Source organism: Hippoglossus hippoglossus, chromosome 11 (genome assembly GCF_009819705.1).
Source record: "Hippoglossus hippoglossus isolate fHipHip1 chromosome 11, fHipHip1.pri, whole genome shotgun sequence".
Lineage (NCBI taxonomy): Eukaryota > Metazoa > Chordata > Actinopteri > Pleuronectiformes > Pleuronectidae > Hippoglossus > Hippoglossus hippoglossus.
The window spans coordinates 20669926-20694070 of record NC_047161.1 but is presented as its reverse complement, the minus strand read 5'-3'; the positions used below and the strand labels follow the sequence as shown (position 1 = coordinate 20694070).

Sequence of the window (24145 nt, the reverse complement as noted above, 5' to 3'; positions counted from 1 at the left end):
CTTTTTTGAGTAATTATTTGTATGTATCTATGATATAATTTACTTGTTTACTAATTAAGTTGCTTTAATTCATTCTATCTGCATTACTTTACACTGAAATGTTCACCAACTCCCAGAAAGTGCATGGAAAATGTTGCTGGTTTCATCTAAATGACAGTTTTTTCATTATGTTGTCCTATTCATTTTTATTCAAGTACTAGCCATGAGCAGAACCTTTATTTTGTTGTTTATTCACCAGACAACTCTTCCCAATTCCAGAATTATTAATAGAAACAAAGTCAACTTCCTTGGTGCATTACTAACTAGTGAACATCATACTGTATGAACTATGAGTATTTAATCAACCAGTTGATCACATAACAAAATTTGGCAGGACCATCATGACCAACACGTCTGTGTTCCACTCGGGGAATTTAAACTATTCAGCCCTTTTTTTCTACTACGATGAGTTTACAAGATATTCCTTTTCTATCCTGTTACTTCAACAACCTGCTGACTCACTGGTAGCAAGTGGACACTGTTGTGTTGGTTATGATTTATTAGAAGTCAGGGGTCTATTAGGTGTCAGCTGGCTTTGTTTGCTCTAGATAATTGTTTGATTGTAAAGGACTAAGATTGACAATTCACGTTATACTATTGGACCGTACGCATCATTTTCTGCAAAGTCACAGTCATTATACTGATTCTGATTCAGTGGGTTCATCTGATATAACAGAGCTATTTCAGAATTGCTCATTTAAGCTAATTATATGTATAACAACAAGGTAGGCAGTGCTGCAGTTATAAGTGAGGCCTGTTAGACTTTTGGAGGTGATATAACAAACTATTATTTCCACACAGACAAGTAATTTCAGTTGGTACCAACAAAACATAAAAACAAAACAACAATATAGAATCACAACAAGTATGTCGTGATGTGGCCCTATTCAAATACAATTGAATTAAATTGAATACATTACTTTTTGGGAATAACTATTTTCCTTTTCAAGAACACAAGCCAAAAAAGGAAAGATGCAGGTTTTAATTTCTGTCAAAGCAGGCGAGCTAAACCACAAGCTGACTCATCTGTTGCATTCTGAAAGATATATATGCACACACTCACCTTGGAGGAGGAAGTGTCACACTCCTGGCAGATCCAGCCATATCCTGTCTGCTTTGGGGATTTCTTCAGTGGGGGGTCCAGACACCCAAAGTGATAGCAGAGCCGGCACTCGTCACACCTGAGGCACAGACAGGAAGGGCACATGTTACATGTCACATAAATAAAGCCACGGTCTTCCTTCAGTGACGAGGCCAGCTCCAGAGCACTGATGGATGGTGACAAGGCAGCCAGTTGTCTGTCGGTCAGACTTTGTTAATGCATTGCAAAGTCCCTCTAATGCCTCCGCTCCCTTGACCTTACACGGCCATTGAATGTGCAATGGTTCACATCAGTGACCAGATAAATACAGGCCTTGTTAGTGCCTGTCAGGTCTCCTAACACTGGACAGCCTCTGTCTTCAGATGATTCAACATGGGTCAGACCACAGAGGACACACACTGACAGACAACATGCCTGCAGAAGACGATTACCATGCTATTATCCAGAGGTTGCACAGAATGATGATATACTGAATTCAATGTAAAGTATTAACAGACACTTTGAAAATCAACAGTGCAGGTTTAATATGTGTAGAAATGAACGAGAAGGCAGCTTATTGTATCCTAAACTGTCAATTTTACAGTATATATATATGAGTGTGGAAGTGTGGAACCAATAAGAGGCTGCAGCAACCCTGCAAGCAGCCAGTCACACAAGTCGACTGACACAGTAAACAAAACTTAATTTCATCAAACATTTTCTACATGACAAAAACCACACTGATGATTATTAAACAATGACTGTGACAAAGTTTCCTACAATACTATTGAGGCGAAAAAAAGGGAATACAATGCTTTTAAAAGAAAAGCTTCAGCTTTTTGTTGATGGAAAAAGAGCAGACAAAATTAGTTATTTCTTCAGACAATGGCATAACCCAATTTCAGCTCGCCACTGGTAGAGTAGCTAATTGTGTTGTAGATTTAATTTTAAATGGACAAAATTGCCATTTTGTCCATCAATCTCCACTCCACACTTAACCTCCCACTGCCTGCAGGTACAATCTCAGCAAACTAAATTACTACGGATAAATTCAGAAAATTCTGCAGCTACTCAAATAGAGGGTAGCTGCAGAATCCTCCCAGAGATCAGAAACCAATGCACTGCTGAATTAAGCAGCTACGGCTGTCTTCATAAAAAAAGAACCACCAAAAACGAAAAACAAAATCATTTTCTAGAACATTATGAAGGACACCTATTGTCTCTCTAATCGCTGAAGCTAAAAAGATTGCAAGTGCTTTTGATGATTATTGTGTTACATCTGTTAAAAAACAGCATCTAACTTGTATACTTTTACCTCCTGTTCTTTTTCTCAGAGGTTGAACAGAATGAGTAGTCTGATACATTGAACTCTTTAAAATAATTCTCATGTGTGTGACATTTATGGTTTACATATGAAATTCTTTAAGACTCATGCTGACAGTTCTATTCCTCTTTCCCACCATCTGATTAATCTGTGTATCAGTCTTTCTATCTTTCCTGTCGTCTCAAAAAAAAAGCTCGGATTATCTGAGGATCCAACTCGTGTTTGGAATTAGAGGCCACTCCAGACCATTCTCCTGGTAATACGATTATTGGAAAAGATTCTCTCAAACCAACTGAACAATCATCTTGAAAGAAATTATCTCCTCAGCAGCTCCTGCTCTACCCAATCAACCATGTCTGCATTATTATCATTTACTGAACAAATATGTACCTAACTCAACAACAGTCCTGTCACTGGAACTTTCTATTTTATTTCTGCGAAGTCTTGGATACAGTGGACACAACAAACTTCAACTTCACTCGTCGTTGGTAAAGATGCTCTCCTCATAGGTGGTTGAATTGTTTATGTAACATTTCCCCCTAAACCTGCAATAAGGGAGTTTACTCTCTCTTTGGTATATCAGTGACTATCTTTGTGCAAATAGTCCAACAAATGGTCGACAATATTTATGACTGGTTGAATTATAATAATTTAACTATCAATGTGAAGAAAACAGAATGTATGCATTTCTATTCACCTGAGATACTTATGCATATATATATATATATATATATAAATACATAATCATCTTGCAAATCAAATACTTAACGTCATAGAAAACTACAAATAGCTTGGAAAATTCCTGTATGTTTTTAATAGGACCACATGCCACTGTTTCAGACACACATTTACTTTTAACAAAATCTTATTGTCCTCCAGTTAGGGCAACTCACCCCAAAGGAAATCATTACACCAATCGCAGGATAGCTTGTGAGGTCCTAGGCAACCTCCCCCTTGCCTTGACAACTTAAATCAGTTTAGATGCAAGTAAAAGTCCAATCCTGACTGAGACTCTGCTGTGATATAAATCTGAACTCCGCTGCAGAATAAAAACACAATATTGTCTCTTATTTTACCCTTTGTTCAACATTGGTAGTTGTGTGGTTGAATAAACTTAAACACATGTAGTAAATGGCCTGTATTTATATAGCACTTCCCTTCTCTTGATGATCACTCAAAGCACTTCACAGTACAGTTTTACCACCCACCCATTCACACTCACACTCGTGCAGTGCATCTATGTGCAGCATTTGTCGATCATACATCAATCATACACTGCCGGCACAGTCGTCAGGGGCAATTTGGGGTTCAGTCACTTGCCCAAGGCCACTTCGACAAGCTGAATGGGGGAGATTACCCGCTCTACCCCTTGAGCCACAGGCGCCCGTGTGAGCTTACACGATGTAGAAGATTAAGGAATATGCCCAGTGTCTGCCCGGCTTTAGAAGAAGCAGTAGCTGTCTAACAACACAAGGTACAGCTGAAACAAGTGGAAAGTCACGAGTACTTCAACTCCAGACCTGCACCAAAGTGATAAGGAGACGTTAATACAGAATCAATACCACATTTCAATCAATCTATCCAATAGCTGTTGAGATATTTCATTCAGTTATTCAATTGAATAAATCTTTAAATAAATCTGATAAAAGCTACACTATAACCCCACAGGGTCTCAAAGTTAATTCACCCGTGAGAATGTCTTCCACTGTGGAATGGCAGGTTTCCTAGCACCGCAAGTCTGACATTGATATTTCATTCACACGTGGTGCTCATTAATAATTTTACATTTGCAATTGATTTCAAACTCTGTCCTGGTTAGATTATTAAGGCCTTAAAACGTCTCTTTGAGCCAGGTGGATACACTTGTCACTACGGTCTTCCAACCCCTCAGTAATGGAGATGAATAGAGAGGGTTCAGGCTGACCTCCTGGCTGTTATCGCTGTTATCAGATTTCCACTGAAGAATGTGAATCTGCTTCATTGATTAGGACATAACTGGCTCTAATTGTGGAGTGTGTGTGTGTTTACCGGGCTGGGGGAGCTTGTTGAAGGGCAGTCAGCCTCATAAGTGATTAAAAGAAAAAAAATCGGCTCTCCCACAGGTCAATTTCCTCTTTTTCTCTCAGACCCATTTTATTGTGGGTCAATGCTGTTTGTTTTTTAAACCAATCTTCTTCTGTTGTTGGATGTTTCACGAGCCCGAATGACATCGTGTTGTTCTGACCAAACAAATTGAAAAACCAAAGATGATCAACTTTTAATGATGAATTCACTTAAATGATATGAGCCCTTTTTGAGCTTTTTAAAATGTTCTTGTTTGAATGCCCGTCAATGTCTTAATATGTTCTGTTTTCCTACCTCCTCTTTTCTTGTGACGCACATTGAGCAGCACATTGTTAATAAATTGCTATTATTATCAATAATAATATTGCTAGTGTTATTATGTTGTTATTTTTAAGCAGTTTTTGAAGTAGTCTTCAATACATTTTCTGTCAAAACAATCCAATCCATTAGTCAACTGTTTCAGCACTAGCCCACAATACAACTTCATATATAAAGCAGTCCTGAGTAATACTTCGGCTGTAGGGTAATGTTAGCATGCTAAGATGCTAAACTGAAATCAAGAAAATGGTAATCATTGTATGTGCTTAACATCTAAATAATCCTGTGCATAATTTCCCCCATAATCTGCCATTACAAAATACATATTTAAAACTGTGAACAGGGTCAATTATTAACACATGTGTTATAACATGTAAACTGGGTGACACGGTAGGGCTGTGCTTAGCACTTTCATCTCACTGCTGGAAGGTTCTGGGTTTGAATGCTATATTTGACCAAGGCCAGTGTTGAGTTTGCATGTTCTCTCCATGTCTACATTGGTTTTGTTGTTTTTGCTATTTTCGAATAGTGTTCCTTTTCCAACTCAAGTACTGTGCACAGGGTTGATAATAACTTATAATAACATGTAACTGCTAGGAGTATTTTTATGGGTCAAATCAGAGAGTGATTGGCCCTTTCCCCCCGACTACCACTAAAGGATAAGTAAGAATTAAATTACATCATATTAAGTATCATTTAGCTGACGCTTTTATCAAAAGCGACTTATGATAAATGCATTCAACCATTAGGGTACAAACCCAGAACAGCAAGAAGTCCAATTAGTCTTCAAAAAGCCAAACTACAAGTGCTACATGTAAGTGCAATTTATAAGTGCAACTAAAAACCTCTGCTGTCATGATGTCAATGGGGAGCTCGTTCCACCATTTAGGAGCCAGGACAGCACACAGTCGTTATTTAGTGTTTAGTGAGTCTTTAGCTCGCAGTGAGGCAGCAACAAGCCGATTGGCCGATGCAGAGTGGAGTGAAAGGGCTGGGGTGTAACGTTTGACCATGTCCATGTAGACTGGACCCGATCCGTTCGCAGCACGGTACGCTAATACTAGTGTTTTGAAGCGGATGCGGGCAGCCACTGGTAACCAGTGAAGGAAGCGGAGGAGCAGTGTAGTGTGAGTGAACTTAGGTTAAAGACCAGTCGAGCTGCTGCATTCTGGATGAGCTGCAGAGGTCGGATGGAACTAGCAGGCAGACCTGCCAGGAGGGAGTTGCAGTAGTCTAGGCGTTAGATGCCCAGAGCCTGGACCAGAACCTTTGCCGCCTCCTGATTGAGAATGGGACGTATTCTCCCGATTTTGTGCAGCATGTATGAACGTGATCGGATTGTTGCAGCAGTGTTAGCGGTGAGGGAGAGTTGACTGTTGAGTGTCACACCCAGGTTCCTTGTGGTCTGGGTGGGGGCTACCACAGAGTTGTCGATGGTGATAGTAAGGTCATGGGTGGGAGAGCCCTTCCCTGGAAGGAAAAGTAGCTAAAAATATGTTGCATGAGAAACGCTTCATCATTAAAATGAAGATAATAGCTACAGGTACACTTTTTACTGTGACTATTAACTGATGTGAGTGTAGTTGCCATGGTTACCTTGGGTTTTACTTGATGGATCTAAGGTGCAAAATATAGTATATTTAAGCAATTCAATTGAACGGTGTTAAAAAATTGGGTTAACTGTACCTTTAAATTATGTTTTCCTTTTAACAGACACACCACTATGACCCCTGTAGAGTAACGGCATTTAAGAAGCTGCTGATCCCCCCCTCCTCACCTCAGTTAATAAAATGAAGAATCAGCAGGGGATCACTGCTCCTTCACTATGATTCTGTTTCATTTTATTGGGATTGTTTAGGCTTTTCATGCCGTGGTTTCAGGATGAATATTGTGAAATCCCATTGTACAGTTTGTCCAAGAAGTTGTCTGTAAATGATTAATGGCAGATAGCATTTGGATATCAGCTACCAGTGAAGCCAGCTTTGTGTTGGACGTGTGTGCAGAAAGGAATTAGGTAGTTTGACAGTACCAGATCTAATGGATCTATAGACCAATGCATTATAGTGGATGGCAGTGGTGTCTCATTCTTTGACAAAAAGGCTGACACTCACCTTCAGTCTAAACAAAGAGGAAATGATCTGCCTGTTGAGGGTCATTTTTAATTTGTTCACTTTGAATCATGAGGAGCTAGTACCTTCACACATAGTTAATATTTAATAAATACAGTTTTACCCTTATTGTTCATAAACTATGAGACAGAGTTTTCCTCAATAACAGCAAAAACAGACTTGCTGAAAGAACGTATAAAATATACAATATCACTCCAGAATAATCAACACAAATTCATTCTGCGCGACCTTGCAATTTTTTCCAATCACAGCACCTTTTCGACATATTTGACCAATCACTGAGGTTTCATGCAAGATTCACCAATCAGAGCAGTCCGCCTTGCAAAACACTAAGTCATAGAGAAGGTCGTCCATTAACCAGGAGGTCTGTGGTTCTTCAGTGTTCTTCAGTGTTCTTCCTGTCAGCATTCTGAATTGCCCTTGGGCAAGATACTGAACCCCAAGTTGTCCACGATGGCTGTGCAGACAGTTTATGAATGTGTGTGTGTGAATGACTGAATATGATATTGTACTGTAAAGTGCTTAGAATGGGCGATAAGAAGAGTTCTGTATAAAAACAGTCCATTTCCAATCACGATCGTTTTCTGCTAAACAATTACCTGGGGGTGCGTTTATGACTGTTCATGTTGACACAATGATCGCACATCTCTGTGATGAATGTGGTGACTTGTTATCACTAAGAACGATGGCCACAACACAAAGATCACACCTGGGTTGTAATAAACCAGAATGATCAACCAACGGTGGGCACTTAACCACCATTTAGACTGAGAATAGTTAAACTCTAATTCGCATTAAGTCATGGAATGCAGCCCTCTGGCACTAGACTAAAAAAAGCTGCAAAGCAGGTATAATATTATACCTGCAGTGTTTACACATTAAGCATGGTAGATTTACTCAAATCAGAGTAGAAATTTAATTGGCATAGATAATTGGCATCTTATGAGTTGTAGGCGCATAAACAAACAGCTGCTGCACATAAGCTCAAATATGCCGAAGCAGGTGGATCTCTCTCACACATTTACTGCAAGCCCCGCACATACGCACACACACACACACATAGAAAGAATCTTGGATGGGCTGAGCATGCATATCTGCCCTGGAACGATGGGAATTTAAAGTGCCCTCTGGCCACCTAGCAAATAGAAGAAATATGACCAAAGAGCGCGCGCTCCACTAATGAGCACACTCCCATTGTTGCACACAAACTGGCAATTGATTTCACATGAATCTCCAACTAAGGCAAAAAGGAAAGGGACAAACTGTTCAGTTTCGCTGCTGGAGACTCTCGAAGACCTTCCAAACTTCACAGGAGTGCTCTTTTCATTTACGCAAAAAACTGTCATGACTGCCCACATGCTGCCCTGATTACTGTACCTTAATGAAGCCTTTGTAATGGCTGTTGTGTATCATGGGGAAGATGTTTGAGTGAAAGCACCTACTGCTCACTGATGCAGACAGGCTTTCGTCTCTCTATGTGTGAGATAATGTGGTTTTTAATCTCCATTTATCCATGTGGGTGGGCTCAAACCTCTTTTTCTGCAAAACTGAGGTTTACAGCTGGGCAGTTCATACAAGTACAAGGGACACACTTTTTGAGGCATTTTAGCTTGAACAAATTGTGTCTTAGCCCAACATTCAAAGGAATCATGGTTACTGCTTGCTTGTTCCAACTAAGAGCCATCGAATGCCTATCTTACTTAAATCTTACATCAAGGACACATCAGCTGTGTCTGAAATGACCCACTCATTCACTTGCCCCTTCTCACTATATAGGGACTTCTATGTAAAGGGCAGCATAGTGAGCTCATCTGCAAAAGAAAACACTTTATGAAAGTACTCGGCTCATTTTCTCTGAACCGCTAATTGTGTCATTGTCGCAGGATTATGACGTACAACAACAACAATGTTGGCTAGTGGGAAATCCAATAATACATTTTAAATATTTATTTTACACTTAATATTAATATTTCAAACAGCCTGTTAAATGGCCATGTTTAAATGTAGAAATGTACTACAGTTTGTGCTGTGATGCGCTGCTTTGCTTTTATGACATATTCTACTGCCACAACTCACAGATTTGTCTCGTGCTGGTCATAAAAAAAAAAAATTATGCCATTGGAAATAATAAAATAATAAATATAACCCTGTCTGTCTTTCAACCTCACGATAATTCTGATATTTTTGATAATGATAAGGAGGAGTACAATCACGAGAGAGAGAGAGAGAGAGAGAGAGAGAGAGAGAGAGAGAGAGAGAGAGAGAGAGACGTTCTGCACCCTCTCCGCTCGTCTTTTTTTCCTGTCAACATAGCGAGCGCAATGCGCAACGAAGTTATATATTGCTAGGTAAGTAACTGTTGTTTGTGCATTACTTTTCATGAAAGCTGAAGCAAACAACACTGACCGGGGGGGGGGGATTCACAGCAAGATATCATTGTGGAAAAGTTTTCAAAAACATCAGAGGGATCAAGATACACCAGAGCAAGTCTATGTGTGGAACAGCAGTGTCTCCAGCCAGGGAGCACCGCACAGAGCTGAAGATGTCTATGCACCTGAGTCGCACCTGAGTCCTGAGAGTGACAGCGGGGATTAGACCAAGTGAGCTCCCCTCCGGTTCCCCCAATCCATTTGTCAAGGAAAGACATGATCAAATGGCCTAGATCAGCAGACGACACAATGTGGACACAGTTCGACGAAGACCTGGACGGTATCCTGGAAACCGCTCTAACAGGTCCAGCCCACAGAAAAATCAAGGAGCAATTTGGCCCATTCAAGCGGAGAGGGCAGCCCCAACCACCACCGCAACCAAACAGGAGAAAAGGGGAGATGCACCCCCTGAGAAGGGAGATAAAAGCGCTCAACAAGCCATTTAAAACCAGCTCGCCGGGCTGAAAGAGAAGATGTTAAGAACTTAACAAGCAAGAAGAAAAATGAAAAAAAGCCAGCCAGCCAGCCCAAGTCTGGCATACTAACCAGTTGAAGACCAGAGGTAGAGGAGTTCCTATGAGAAGCTCACAATGATCCAGGCAGGTGCCAAGAACTCTGTGCCAATCCGACCATTCGCAGACCTGGAGAACCATCAACTGTGCTAAATGTGAAGGAGCGAACATTACAGGAAATTCAAGCCATCATCCGGAAAGCCAAAGCTTCAGCTGGCCCAGGCCCAAGCGGTATACCGTATAAGGTATACAAAAAATGCCTCAAACTTCTCAGGAGGCTATAGAAGATGTTGAGGGAGATCTGGGCCAAAGGCACAATCCTATCTTGCTGGAAGCTGGCAGAGGGATGTTTTGTCCCAAAAGAAGATCGCCCAGTTCAGGTCAATCTCTCTTGAGGCCTTTAGCTAACAGGCTATAACTTTTGGTCTGCTAGCATGTTAGTGTTGAATCAACACCCTTAAGCACCAGTGCTCATCAACACTATATAATGCCAGTGTTGATGAGCACTGGCTTTATAATGTGGGTTATTATTGTTTTTTATATTTATATTTTGAAAATTAGAAGGTTTTAATGTTATTTGTTTTTTGAAAAATTTACTTATGTAAGTGAAATATTTGAAATCAAAAAAAGATTTACACTTCCTACCCTTCGTCGGTGTAATACTATCTATAACATGATGTTGACAAATGCTGTTCAAGGGGCCCACCTGGGAATTTGGGATTTGGTCCCCAATAGACTCTAGAATCCCCACTGGGTAGAATACTATGAAATATGTCACTAAACATGAGGACAGCACTAGAAAAATAGCAAACTTGTAGTGATTAGTGAGTGATTTTGAACACAGCCATTGTCCACGCTCTCCTACAGTCTGTGGTTGCAGTCAGCATTAGGCCGTTGGACTATGCAGGTGGTGAGGAAACATGCATCTGGCCAGTGTTTGATTCATAAAAGACACCTTGCTGTCTCAGCATTGCTCCCTTGGAGGCTGGTGAATTTGGAGCCTCTCTGGCTGTTCAGCGTAGCATGTTCTCAGCCTCTCAGTGTCTGAGTCACACAGCCTTACCACCCGCCTCTATCTGCTTCCAAACACTGCCCTTACACACCCAGCCACTGCAAGGTCCTTGATGTTATCAAAGCAATTGGGCCCTGCTTTAATCATTGGGAAAATTGAGCAACCCCCCCCCAACCCCACCTCACACCACACCTTGTACTTTTGAAGCTGACAAATCCAATCACTCATAAGAGAGGTTATTGATTGATGTAATCTTATTGGAGGTGAGGTGGTGGAGGGGACATGATTGATCGCTTTTGTCCGCTACACGTGTTGCTCTCAGTTGACGATTCGTGTCCACTTTCATCTGGTGTTTAATCTCTGAGTAAAGTTCGCAGACCCTCCGCCCCCCACAGCATCACCCTGGGACCCGTTCCCCCGCTGAATGGGTCGCATGGCCTGCAAATCTGAGCCGACTTTGTTTGATCTCATCCACCTCTTCAACACCGATGTCACATTTCTGTCTAGGTCTCAGGAAGAGTAAAGAGTCATCACTCTAGCAAATGCACAGAGCATCCATTCATTCATATAGCCTGCAGAAATATTCACTGATGTATCACTACAACTAACTCGCACTGATGAGGACAAAGATAAAACTGCATTAGATTGAGTATGTTGAGTATGACAAGATAATTCAACTAGGGACAACGAACATGTTGAAGCAGGGGAAAGCAACAAATTGTACTAATACTTAGTGACATTATAATAGGTTTAGGATAGGAAGTGCTCCCAGCAAACATTTTTTGTGTTCAAACAAATGATTTACATGAAATTAATTTCAAATGTAGAGGAAAATGAGACGTCTCCTGTCATTTGTTTGTGTACAGTCCTGGTGTAACACCATGAATGGTTTTTCTGAGACTGCTCCAACACATGCACTCCCATTGGAAAGATGATCACATCCCAACCCTCTGACCGGGGGCCTTTTGTCACCGCCTCTGAACGCAGAGGTTCAGAACAGCTGCTTCCCTTTTGTTGTCAGACACGAACGCGTCCACATGTCAACAGATGTGCTAGCTGCTCTACACTGTAATCAATAGCTACGCACAAAATTGTTACATGTGATTTACATGTGGACAGATGTTACAATTATGCGATGATGCTAAATCTGAAAATGCCTGAACAAAGCCTTTCAGTGGACCGAATTGCAAATGAGTTTGTTTTAGTTATTCATTTGGATTTCAAAAAAATGTATTTGTAAGAGAAAGATTTTGTTTTTCTAGACTGTAAAAAACGTAACTATTGTCACTTCATGTTAACATATCAGTGAAATGTGTATTTGTCAAGGGATTATTCATTCTTCAATTCTTTCTTAACTATTCTGATTAGCTTCTTTGTGCCTGAACCTATTAAGTAGGAGATATTTTGTTTGTATATTATACTTCGGTTTTCATGTTGCCAATTTGTTTTCTAAATCAAATCAGATTACAAAAAACAATGACACAAATCAACATCGCTGAAACACAGATTAATGAGATATAAAACCTATGGAGGTACCGCTGCTTGTTGCTTCCCCACTGCTTTGTACCCTCACTTTTGCGCCCGTGTATCGACAGTAGGTTTGTGGCGTCAATAACTTCTTTTGTCTCCTGCAGCCTTGGTGTCTGCAACAAAGTGGCTGAAACAAGGCAGTAAATTTATCACAAGTGGGCAATGCAATTACCTTGGGACTGCTCACGTGACAGGAATCAATATGACACAAAGCGCTTACCCATTGACTCTCATCCATGACAAAGTGCGCTGGTGTCTTTCTGTAGAAAGGAGTGCATTATTGGACTCTGTGAGGCCCCTACTTTTTGATTTACTGTTGGGTCATTGCAACATTATAAAAGAGCCATTGTTTTACAAGACGGGGAAGTAACGCATTGACTGCTGAAGAAGGACCTACGGAGACAGCCCAGGCAGAGCGACTGCCTCTATTAGATCATCTGGACACAACTCATTCACAGCTGGGGATGGAAGGGAAAGAGAGGGATCTCTACAGTCGTTTCCTGCCGCTTTGTGTCTGACTCAAGTTTGTCATGTTTTCCAGCAGGGGGCCTCAGTGAACTGAGTACGACGCTTGAGAAGACTCGATTTCAGCAGCGCCTCCGTGTCCTCACCTCCGTGGGATACACTGAGACTCTGACCTCGCCGAAAAACTTGGTCTACTCTACCAGAGTATCACTAAAGAAATTCAAAGAGAAAATACACGCGGCTTGTATCACACTGCAACTTTAAAACAAGTCTATGATGAGACACTCAATTAAGATATATAAAGCACCCATCGGCTTTTGTGGTTCATGTTCTGTGTGTAATGATTAAAAATTGGGGTAGGAGGAAAGAGTGCAGTTAAGAGAGGATGAGACAGAAACCATTAAAGGAGGAGGAGGGAAGAGCATGTACCCCAGGAAGTATTTGAGCAGAGCTACACTGTGGCAGAATCAGTGGGATAAAGAGAAGGGGAAAGAAGCAGGGGAGTAATAGATTTTAGCTGCTTGGCCACACTTCCCACACAGCCACAGTACCAGCTCTTGTGTTTTCTGTTTTAATAGGGGGGGAAAAAGGGTGAAGTCAGCAAAAACAAAATGCCGCCATTAAATCATCTCCCCGGATCCGGTGTCAGAGCAGTAATGGGAAACGCACTCATCATCGGAAAGGTTACTGCTTTCCAGAACCTCCCTGCTAGCTTTTCTCTCTCTTTATCCCTGGGCCCCTCCTCCTCCCGCACCTCGTGGCCTCAGTCTCATCCCCTAACCAGGAACCAGCTGTAGCTGAGCTCATCTCATGGTTTGTCAGCTGCTGTTCAGTCCCCGGAGACCCTGGGGTTGAGGATGAGGGATTGGGGCATCTACAGTTTGCCACGGTCAGTTGGTCCCATCTTTTAGAGATGCCACCAAATGATGCAGACACCTTGCTGAAAACCAAAATCTGTCTCTTTCCGTCTTCTCCCAGAGCTGTTTAAAGAGCAAAGTGCCCATCCACTTGAAAAACAAAGTTGCAAGTGGATGTTGGCTTTATACTCGACTGTGGACAGCAGCAAAATATCTCAAGAGCCCCCCAAAAAAAGATATGCACTAGGTCCAACAGCCACTTCTTTTGGCTTCCATCAACTGGTAAAACTCTGTTCCAGAAAAAGAGCTGGTGCTGAGAATATTGGGGAACATTTCCATGGGCAGTAATGAACATTCAAGCTGATCTGATGCCATACAATTTGTCGTGGATCATTTCTAACTTCACTCTGACACTATTACCAAGCACATTTAAGCTTAGAGCCTGACTTAAAATAATTAGATTTATTGGATTATATTGGTTCAGTTCAATTTCATTGTTTATCCAACGGCCAACCAACATGCTACAGATGAGTTTTTTTCACTCGGTGCATAGTAATAGATGCAAATTCCCTTGAGTCGGTCAAGCAAATGAAAGTGAGAACAGGCTGACTTTTACAACAGGACAATATTTCAACGAGAACTTCAAAACCACCATGAACCACTTTCAAAAACCTTTGAGAATCTGTGGGTAGAATCTAAACATATTGTGTGTGTATGGAGGCTGTTTTTTTATTATTATTTCTAAATCTAAATTAGACAGATTCTTAGCTGGGTATGAAAAAAAGCATCTTCAAGCTTCTATATCTTCCAAATTGAGGATTTGAATGACTTCACAGGGACGTCTCAATTTTAATATTTCTATTACTTTCAATTCACACACAGGTGCCTTCACCTTTGCATTATCCGTGTTGTCATTTTCCATCATTACATGACTTGATAAATATCTTAGAACTCATTAATTCTCATATTCATCTTTGGACTGTCAGCTTTAGTATCCTATGTCTTAAGTGTCATTTTCAGATGTGTTTTTTTAAGACTCGAATTAGAGAATTAGACCGTACTGAGGGCTGAGAGGCAACGTTTCCCAACAAGAAGGCCACTTCCCAGGTGATAAATCACAGATGACAGAGGGCATTACACGCACAAACGGACCGCCGCCGCTGCACCTTTAGAACGATTAATTAGCTGGCTGACACTCATTTATCACTGCAGCAATAAGGTGAAAAAGTCAAGAGTTTATTAAAGCTCCGCTTAATTTTCAAGAGCTATAGGCCAGAGGCTGAGACACTTCACATACACAACAGCAGCAACATTCATATTCTTACTTCACACAGTATCACAGTAACACAGTACACATTAGTCTGAAAAATTCCCTCCAAAGCATGTCTGTAAACAAATGTTTGACAATTAAAAGAAAATATGGTCGTCGCTTCAAGGCTACACCACAAATCAGAGTTCAACTTTGTTCACAACACAAGCGTATGATAATACGTATAATCAAGTATGAAGGTACAAAAAGAAAAGAACACGTTTGGCCTCTTCAATAAATACTGTACACATCCTCGCTCTACGTAACTACCTGGCATTCAACTTCTACAAGACCACGTCACTTATTTTGAGTTATTATACAGATCTGGGTAAACAGATAAAGCCATGCATTGTAGAAGTGGCACATGGTCTCTGAGACAGACTGAATATGAGTGATGGGAGAGAACTGGTCAGGAGTCAGCAAGTCACTCTGCATCTCATCTCTGAGGACGAACCCACTGTGGTGGTGTTCATGGACACACACACACCGGAGAAGCAAAAGGCAGCAGAACCCGCACGAGTCTGACTGCTCCCAAAAGCATGCATACTGGGCCCTGGATAGGCGAGAGAGTGACACATGAGGGCAGAATGTGACACTTGTCATGAGCCCTGACAGAGCAGCAAGTAGCTGTTTTGACAGCACTGACTATGGGCCACCAGGGACGTGGAGACAAAGCTTGGTTTCTGTCTGAGGACGTGTCAGTTTAACTGTCACTTTAAGATATGGAGACAGAGGAAGACTTCTAAATGCCTAAAGACACTAAAGACATTTGGACTAATATTTAGGTGCTATTACCACTAACTACACTAGTTTGTATCTACTACAGATGCTTTATGGTAGCATTACTTTACTGCTAAGACGAGAAAGAGTTGGCTTTCCAATAAACAATTACTTTTCTAAATACTCCTGGTCCCTCGCTTACTTAAAAAACACAACACAAAACTCACACCTTAGAAAGACTAGGTTCAAGTGTGTCTGCAATTAACCAAATTCACACTGAAATTCTTCGAGTGTTTGGGTGGAAAAAGACTTCAATCAATACTACTGATTGGCACTGATGAGAAGTCGTACGGGGAGGTCACAAGTGCAGAGCAGCAGACTGAGAGCAATGACAAAAAGAAATCTGTTGATCTCAGGTATTTCAACGTGTGTGGGAGAAGCAGGCGAGCGCCTAGAGGCATAGAGAGGGTTGATTCAGGAGTCGGAAGTCAGCTGCTGTCACAGAGAGCCAAGCGGTGACTTTTATAGCTCCTTGAGCTTTCTGCTGTGCCTCCACACTGCAACACCACCAACAAGCCACTCTGTTTGCCACGGAGTAAAGAATGGAACTTAGCTGCCATTCATAAATTATGCACAACCAGATTTCAACACATTCTAAAATATCGTAAGACCTAAAAATCGCGACCTTCCTGGAAACCAGTCGATCTTCAGTGGTGACTTTATGTTGCACTGTGTGTAGGTGTTATACCTTGACTGTGAAACCTCTGCCTGTGTAACATGTACTCCATAGCAATCGGACCATAGTTGACAGAGCATTGGTATATACTTAAGACTGATGGCTCACTGACACTGTCTAATACCCCAACATCCTATTTCAAAATAAAACATTAAGGAAGCAATGATGGAACTTTTAAAGATTACAGGGCACAGTGTCTAATAAATGATATATATGAAATAGTTGCATCAATCTGTTGGTTCTAACTTCACTGGACAAGCAGAACGGTTTTATGTTTAGTCACCAAAATGTTTCAACACATGAACTGTAAAAACAGAAAACCCCTTTTCACTTATTCAGAACTTTGTAGATGCAGACGTTTGCATAGATGCAACTGAAGCCACAACTGTTTAAAAAAGAAAAAATAATAAAAACAAAAAAACATACTTGTGGTGTATAAAAAGCAGATGAGAATTCAACATAGACCAAACATTATTGGCTTAAAGAAACCTTTGGAGGTTTGGATTCCATAATTTAGATTTAGACAGTTCCACTGAATTTTCGTTGGACAGTTGTTGGTCCAGTTTGGATCAGAGTTGGTTGTAGGGTGGCGTGACGGTCTCGTTCTCCAGCCTGACCCGAGCGCCTTTCTTCAAACGCCTCAATTTGTCTCTCTCTGTCTCTAAGCCAACGGTCATCTGTCCCAAGTTTTTATGGGAGGTGAGGTGGCTGCCCCGGCTCTCACAACCTGTGCAATGCAAAGATAGAAAGAGTCAGGGCAGCACACCTCACAACCCGACACCTCAACACCCTCACAACTTAAACGCTGCCTCAACAGCACGACAAGTACAACACAAACACGTTGGTATTCGAGTGTTTTCATGGTCTTTCAATGGACACGGTTTCATTTTAAAAAGTCTGAACAAGCTGTCACTGTACGGATAGAAATTAAGTTTACAATAGGTATTTATTCACTTGTGCAGATTAGATTTGACCATTGCCTTTATCTCTAAGTGGCCTTAACTTAAAGCTATTTCAATTGAATAAAAAAAAGGTACAACTCAAAAAGCAGGCTTACAGAGGACTTCATATGTGAAATCGTGGATAAAAAACAGTATTCAAAACAATATTATAATAATGAATTATCTTAAATAATAAGCCAAGAAAAAATAAAGGCATGCTGATAACACCAGGCAGGTAAAACTAAGGGGGGCGGTGGGATGTGAAATGACCTACCTTACATCTTAAATTCAGCATATTGTACAGTTTGACAGCGTTAATTTCATTTAGTACGACATCAGGGTCATATGACATTACATTACACTACATATACATTACACGTGGCATCTATTGCACTTCTGTCCCTCTCTCTGAGGTTTCTACGTTCTTTTTACCCTGTTAAAAGGTGTTTTGTTTTGTAGTTTGTCCTTAAGGTTAAGGGCAGAGGATGTCACACCTTGTTAAAGCCCTATGAGACAAATTGTGATTTGTGAATATGGGCTATACAAATCAAATTTGATTGATTTATTGATTGATGATGCTGGTCTGAAGTTTCTCCATTTTACACAAACATGTTCACAGATTGATTCAAAGTGCCTCTACTGTGTCGTTGCCTTTGCTTTAATGTGAGAGGATAAAGAAAACACAGCAAAGTCAATTGACAATTCCTGCAAATATCTGACACCAACAGTCTGCCTGTAAATGAGGGGATTTAGTGCTGCAAAATTAATTAGGATTAATATGATTAATCCCTTGATTGTTTTCTGATAAACTGGTCCATCACTTGGCATAAAAAACATCACACAATAATGAGAATATTTGATTTTTGCTTAAAAAAGCAACTTAAATGATTCTACAATTATTAGAGAAGGCAATTTAATTTTCTGCTGAGTCACTAAATTTGAATTATGTTATTTCTATTGCTGAACTGTTAAAAGATTTGAACAAAGGGAGATTTAGTTTTCACTGAAAAACGTCGACGCAGTTGGACTGAATTTGTGATTTAAGTGATAGCAGTGGTGTTAGCATGGCAGGACTGTTGAAGTGATGCAATCAGCTCTGCAGAATGTACAACACTCTGGATTTATAAAAACATCATGTAAAGATGGCGGAAGTGATGAGTTTGCATCAAAAGTGGTTAGAAAGGTGGCGGATGACGTAGTCAAATAAGTAAAATAACTGTTTAACTGTTGTTCTGACTGCCACTACACAATCTGTAGGATGGGAAAAAATGGTGAAAGAGTATCGCACTCAAATGGTGAGTTGTTTCAACACAGTCATTCCAGAAGTCATAAAGGGGTTGTGAATTCTGTTCAGTCAGAGGTCTGGTGAGAATGGAGAGAATCTTTGTGTAAGAGATTCATCGCATGACAATGGGCTGACTGGGTGCCTGTTGTAATCTAGATTTTTTTTGCCCTCCACAGAATTCCAATATCAGAAAAGAATCCTGTTTATTAGATGCCTGACACCTGAAATCCCAAGGCAGGAGCAGAATAAACTGAGCTATTCATTAGGCCTTAATGAACTGTGCAAATGTATGTGGCAGGTCAATATAGGAGGCCTACGGAGAAGATACCCTCAGCCCCCTCGTTCTGCACAGCACAGGCGGCCAGAGCCTAATGAAGACTGAACTTTAATCACCAGGAGGATATGGCTGCCTCATGAGATACACATACACACACACATCACCGCACACACACACATCACCGCACACACACACACACACACACACATCATGTAAAATAACCCCACCTCCCTGCTCACACGGAAGCATGCACACGCGCGCACACACACATTCTCTCACCTCACTAGGTTTTCGTTGTCACCCGGTCCTTTGCAGGTTGTACACTCGGTTCTCATGTCTTCGGCTTTAGGTTTCTTCTGCAGTGCAGACTGCCGCTGACGGCGTTCCCGTGGCAGTGGTTCCTATGGAAACACGGCTGATTAGAATCGAGAGCTGGATGGGCACTTGTTGGAGAATGTGATGTAAACAGAAATTATATGTTAAACTGGGGAATGACAGAAACTACAATTCCTGAATTCAATTCATCAAAGTGACTATTAGGGTTAAACTGACATTTATGGACTTAGATTTGCAGCTTTGCAGTTTAAAGGTGTAACCTCTAAGACTGGAGATCAAAGTGCTGGAGCTTTTGCTTTGCATTTACACTGTAGTGATTTCTCTGACTTAATATTGACAAATACCAAAAACTTACTGAGCTGACAGGGGTTGATGAAATGCATCAACCGATATCTTAGTTTTAACAAGAGAAAACATGATGGGGAAATAAATTGGCCTGAGACAAATAAACCTTTATAACTCGAGAAAGTAAAGGGGGTTAAACATGAGCGATGTTTCTGACCAGAGCTGAACTGGTTCATGAGGAACAGAATATGTCAGTAGCATGTAAACTACAACAACAGCATTGTCTTTGAATAGCAGCATAAAGAGATAAACCTCTGTTTTGTCTTCTTTGTCTTCACAGATGGGAACTCTCTTCCTCTTCTGTCCTCTGGTTCTCTGTGAAACACAAACATTTCACTTTTAAGCAGAGTTCAGAAACATAATGCACTGCACAGTTACATTTTCATTCAGCTTTGTGGCTAAACAACTTCTTAGGATCAGAGCATAGGTGTAATATTTTCATCTTTGTGATTTCAGTTTTAATTTACTCTCCACAATCTCTGTAAACAGTGTCCCCTGACTGTGCGGCTGACAAAGGTCTGAGCTGATAAAAATAATGATCTAGGCTGCCTTTGGTTATTACAATGCACTCACAGTGATAAGCTTTGCAAGTTGCACCGACTTCTCTAGAAACTTTTTTTGCCCAGGATTTTGTTTCTCAGGCAACAACCCCATTCTATATGATTTATGAGACTATGAGCCGAGATGGAGCTCTGCAGACACAGCTCAGGGCTTAAACAAGTACTTCTGTGATAGACACTTATCTGTCTCCGTAAAACATGAAGCCAGAGTTGTCTAGGGGCAAAACCTACCTGATAATGAGCAGGCCTACAAGGTGTGTAAGTGAACTGGTTTGTATAATAGTTAGATAGTTCATGTTTTTTCTGCAATAAATGTCCCCCATCTTTTGTGTTGTAAATATGACCTTTAACAGCTGTTGTTTCTCAGTTTGGGTTCTGTTTGGGTTTTGGAGTAAAGTGGATCCTTGCTTTGTTTTTTACAATGCACACACACAGGGAGAAACATGTGGGTGGCACAGTTCACATTATGCGACTAGCAGTTGTGGGTGGTAAAGCACTGATAAATGTAGTAATGCAGAAGAGTGAATGTAAACCTTCATAGTAAACATATTTGTACAATCATCTTCCTACTATGAGTAACATGATCGTTGAACACATGAACGCACCCTATTCTGACAAACTGAGCGTTCGTTGTTTATTTCGTGGACATGAAATGTCTGCAGCTGTGGTCTTGTTCTTCGCTTCCGTTACAGAAAAAAAAAAACCTTGACTTCACTGCCCCCCCACTTCTGAAGCCTTTATATTGGGAGGGGCACATTCCACTCAGTCAGTGGGAGTAAATATATGTGTTCACATGAAATGCGATTGTACAATTTAACACTTGCGAAGATGTTGTGGTCTAGATTGTGAGGAGCTGAGCTGATCGATTCAGCGCCCCTCTGTGTTGTAACCACTAATCTCTTGATTTGAACACATGAAAGCAGCCACACTCAGCAGCATTAACAGCAAATCACTTGCATTGCTGCTCATGCTGTGGCACAGAATGTGACTTCATTATTTCTGTGAAAACTAAACAGTGCTGGATGAACTTCTAGCAATGCCACCATCTACCGCACAGGTCTGAGGGACAAAGAACAGAGCATGAAAGGAAAAAGAAATCAAACACCTCCTCCTTTCAGCAAGCAAGCAAGTGTTGGAGCTGCTAAGGAGGGTTTAAAAGGGCTAGAAAAATCGACAACATATTTAAACAGATTGTGAAAACAATTCCATCTGTTGCCTTTGGCTCGCCACTGCTCGCCAGATGGAGCACTTATCATTAAGAATGCTAACTGTAAGAATGCTGCCAGTTGGCAGCCGCAGACCTTCACCGTATCTCATGCAAAAGCAGCACCAGACAAAAGGCACGACATTATTTAATAATTTCGGCTTTAAAGTGGCGTCTGTGAAGGTAATCTATAAGGCCAGTGAGAGCTGGCTCAGCTGAATGACGCTCAGCCACACTGCACAGCTAATCTCAGGCTCTGCTCAGGTGAGGAAATTAAAACTGCAGGCAGTTTATGAGTACCAGGCAAAATCAATCTTTTAATTAAGTACATCAGTGCATCTTTAACAAGCATGAATCATTTCACACAGGATTAGAGAAATTAACAGAGCATAGGAAGCGGCAGTAACTAGATATATTAACTTAATTCTCCTAATTTCTAAATGATTAATGGCATATGTTCATATGGGAGGTTTTGATGCGAGCACTGTGGTGGACTGCTGCAGCAGCAAAACAGGCCCCATTAGCGGGAGCATTTCATTTCCACCTTAACTTAGCTCTCGAACCCTAAATTCTATCTTAAATTCCCTCTAATTTTCATACACGTTACAAAATGGCGATATCCTTGCATCAATCCAGTCTTGAAGAAGATTCACTCATTTCTACTTTTCTGCATATTATTCTTTTTAAGAACCATTTAACTGCAGCTGAAATCATTAGAATTATTTGGCAATTAAAAAAAAATACTAAATGATGAGGTGGATAAAAAAGCTGTGACACAACTCCCCCTTATGTTTACTGAAGGCAGTTATGGTAGCATTTACATTGTGTCTATGATTTTAAACAATTGTTACACTCATGTTTGGAACAACATTTTTCAATCCTGCCACAAATTCGGACCTGGATCAAGTCATGGACACTAATATTGAATATATAAAGAAGCAAAGGTGACTGAACTCCTCCTCATGGGAGAGGACTTTATTGTGGATTCTTAGGTTTGCCCATTTGTATTTTTTTCCAAACTATAGATTTTATGACCCTCATTGTTGGTACAGTAACTGCTGTAAATGGAGCGGCTGCCCCCATGTTCGTTGTCACAAAGGTCCCGTTCACACGTATATCTATCTCTGTGTGTGTGTGTGTGTGTGTGTGTGTGTGTGTGTGTGTGAGTGTGAGTGAGTGAGTGAGTGAGTGAGTGAGTGAGTGAGTGAGTGAGAGAGACAGAGGAGCCAGGAGGGGCTGAGTCAATAAATGGGCAATAAATGTGAAAGATTGCCCCCAGGATGCATTTGCGTTCACATAACAAAAACAATGTGGCTACATGCATCCCAGACGCCTCTGAATGTGGTCTAAGTGATCAGATCTCATATGTGTCCTCAATGGATCATGGGTGTGTTTAAAACTGAACACAGCTGACCACTTGTGATTGGATCACTCAGGACTGATGTCAATGTTAACCTTGAACCGTCTGAACCTATTGTTTATCTTTATTTACAAGTGTATGGCAAAGTCACAATTGCTGTTTTCAGACATGACCTCCGGATGATGTCCGCATTATTGGGTCTAGACTTTCTTTGGCGGTTGTCCCTCACACATGAACAACGCAGCGGGAGATTCTCGGCTCAGACGCATTCACAACATCTAGGGAGTGTTCAGACAAGGGGTGGTGCGGCAGGCGGAGGCAGGATCTAACTATCATGTGAGATCACGTATTTTTGGTTTACTGCTAATTGATACCGACATCGGCTCTCATCACCAAAAGCTTTCTTAACATCCTCAACGGTATCTTAAATGTGTGCACCGCTTTTAAATTTCTTTTTTTAATTTCTTGAACTGTCGCATGTAAAAAACGCCATCAACCCACCCACTCCTTCGCCCTCACCCATACCCTGATTTCTCAGGGAATGTTTATCAGTGACAGATATTGATTATTGATCAATAGGAATCCTAAATTGTGTTGGTTCTATGTGTGGCGTTGCATCACTTGGGCCCAAACAGTAAAACAAAGTCAAAGACCAATAGACAGAAGCGGTTGAAAATTGTCCAATATAATCAAGCGGTGAAATATATTAATTGTTTGTGGGATGAAAAAACTTTGATATGAAATGTCACTCAGTCTTAGTGAAAACGAATCAGCTGTAAAAATTAGTTTTCATTAATACATTTACAGCACAAAGAAATCTGTCTCCGTCAAAACTAAGATTGCAAGCAAACATTTTTGAAATGATGTTTCCTGTTATTTCAAGTAATAATCAAAAAATAATCAAATAAAGCTTCATCTGCTCTATGAAATCTTCACCTTCATGTTTTCATTCAGTGATGCATCATGTATCACTGACAGTAAGACACACATTCGTGTCAACACACAGGGTCGATGGTAAACACAATTCATGTGTATTATTCAAACCCGAAACTGACAATTTTCTTTGGACATATTTTGATTGTTTAACTTCTTTCATATTCAGAATTATCTCTTCACAGCCGTCACTTTACTAGTGCACTGATGGATTTAAGCCCGAGGAGCATGAGTTGGACTTAAACCTACTGACAGTGAGAAACAGTCAGGATTAAAAACTAATCCATGATAAAGTTCCCAAAGCACAGGTCATGTTTCACTTACATCTCCCACACTGAAGAACAAATGTGTGTTAATGAACTGTGCTTGAATGAAGCTC

The 24145-nt window shown here is 40.8% G+C and overlaps 1 protein-coding gene across 2 annotated transcripts in view; it reads right to left on the bottom strand.

Moving 5' to 3' along the window:
• Positions 1-24145, bottom strand: part of phf14 (PHD finger protein 14) — a 79010-nt gene that overhangs the window by 20163 nt on the left and 34702 nt on the right. Inside the window, exons 15-17 of one of the 2 annotated variants that reach the window (XM_034601135.1) lie at positions 19962-20024; positions 19308-19429; positions 1103-1220 (exon numbers count right to left, since the gene is read on the bottom strand). In XM_034601135.1, the coding sequence (XP_034457026.1) occupies positions 1103-1220; positions 19308-19429; positions 19962-20024 (303 nt within the window). Of the gene's footprint in view, positions 1-1102; positions 1221-14975; positions 17253-19307; positions 19430-19961; positions 20025-24145 lie in introns of those variants that run through there. The other variant, XM_034601136.1, reaches the window with a different exon arrangement.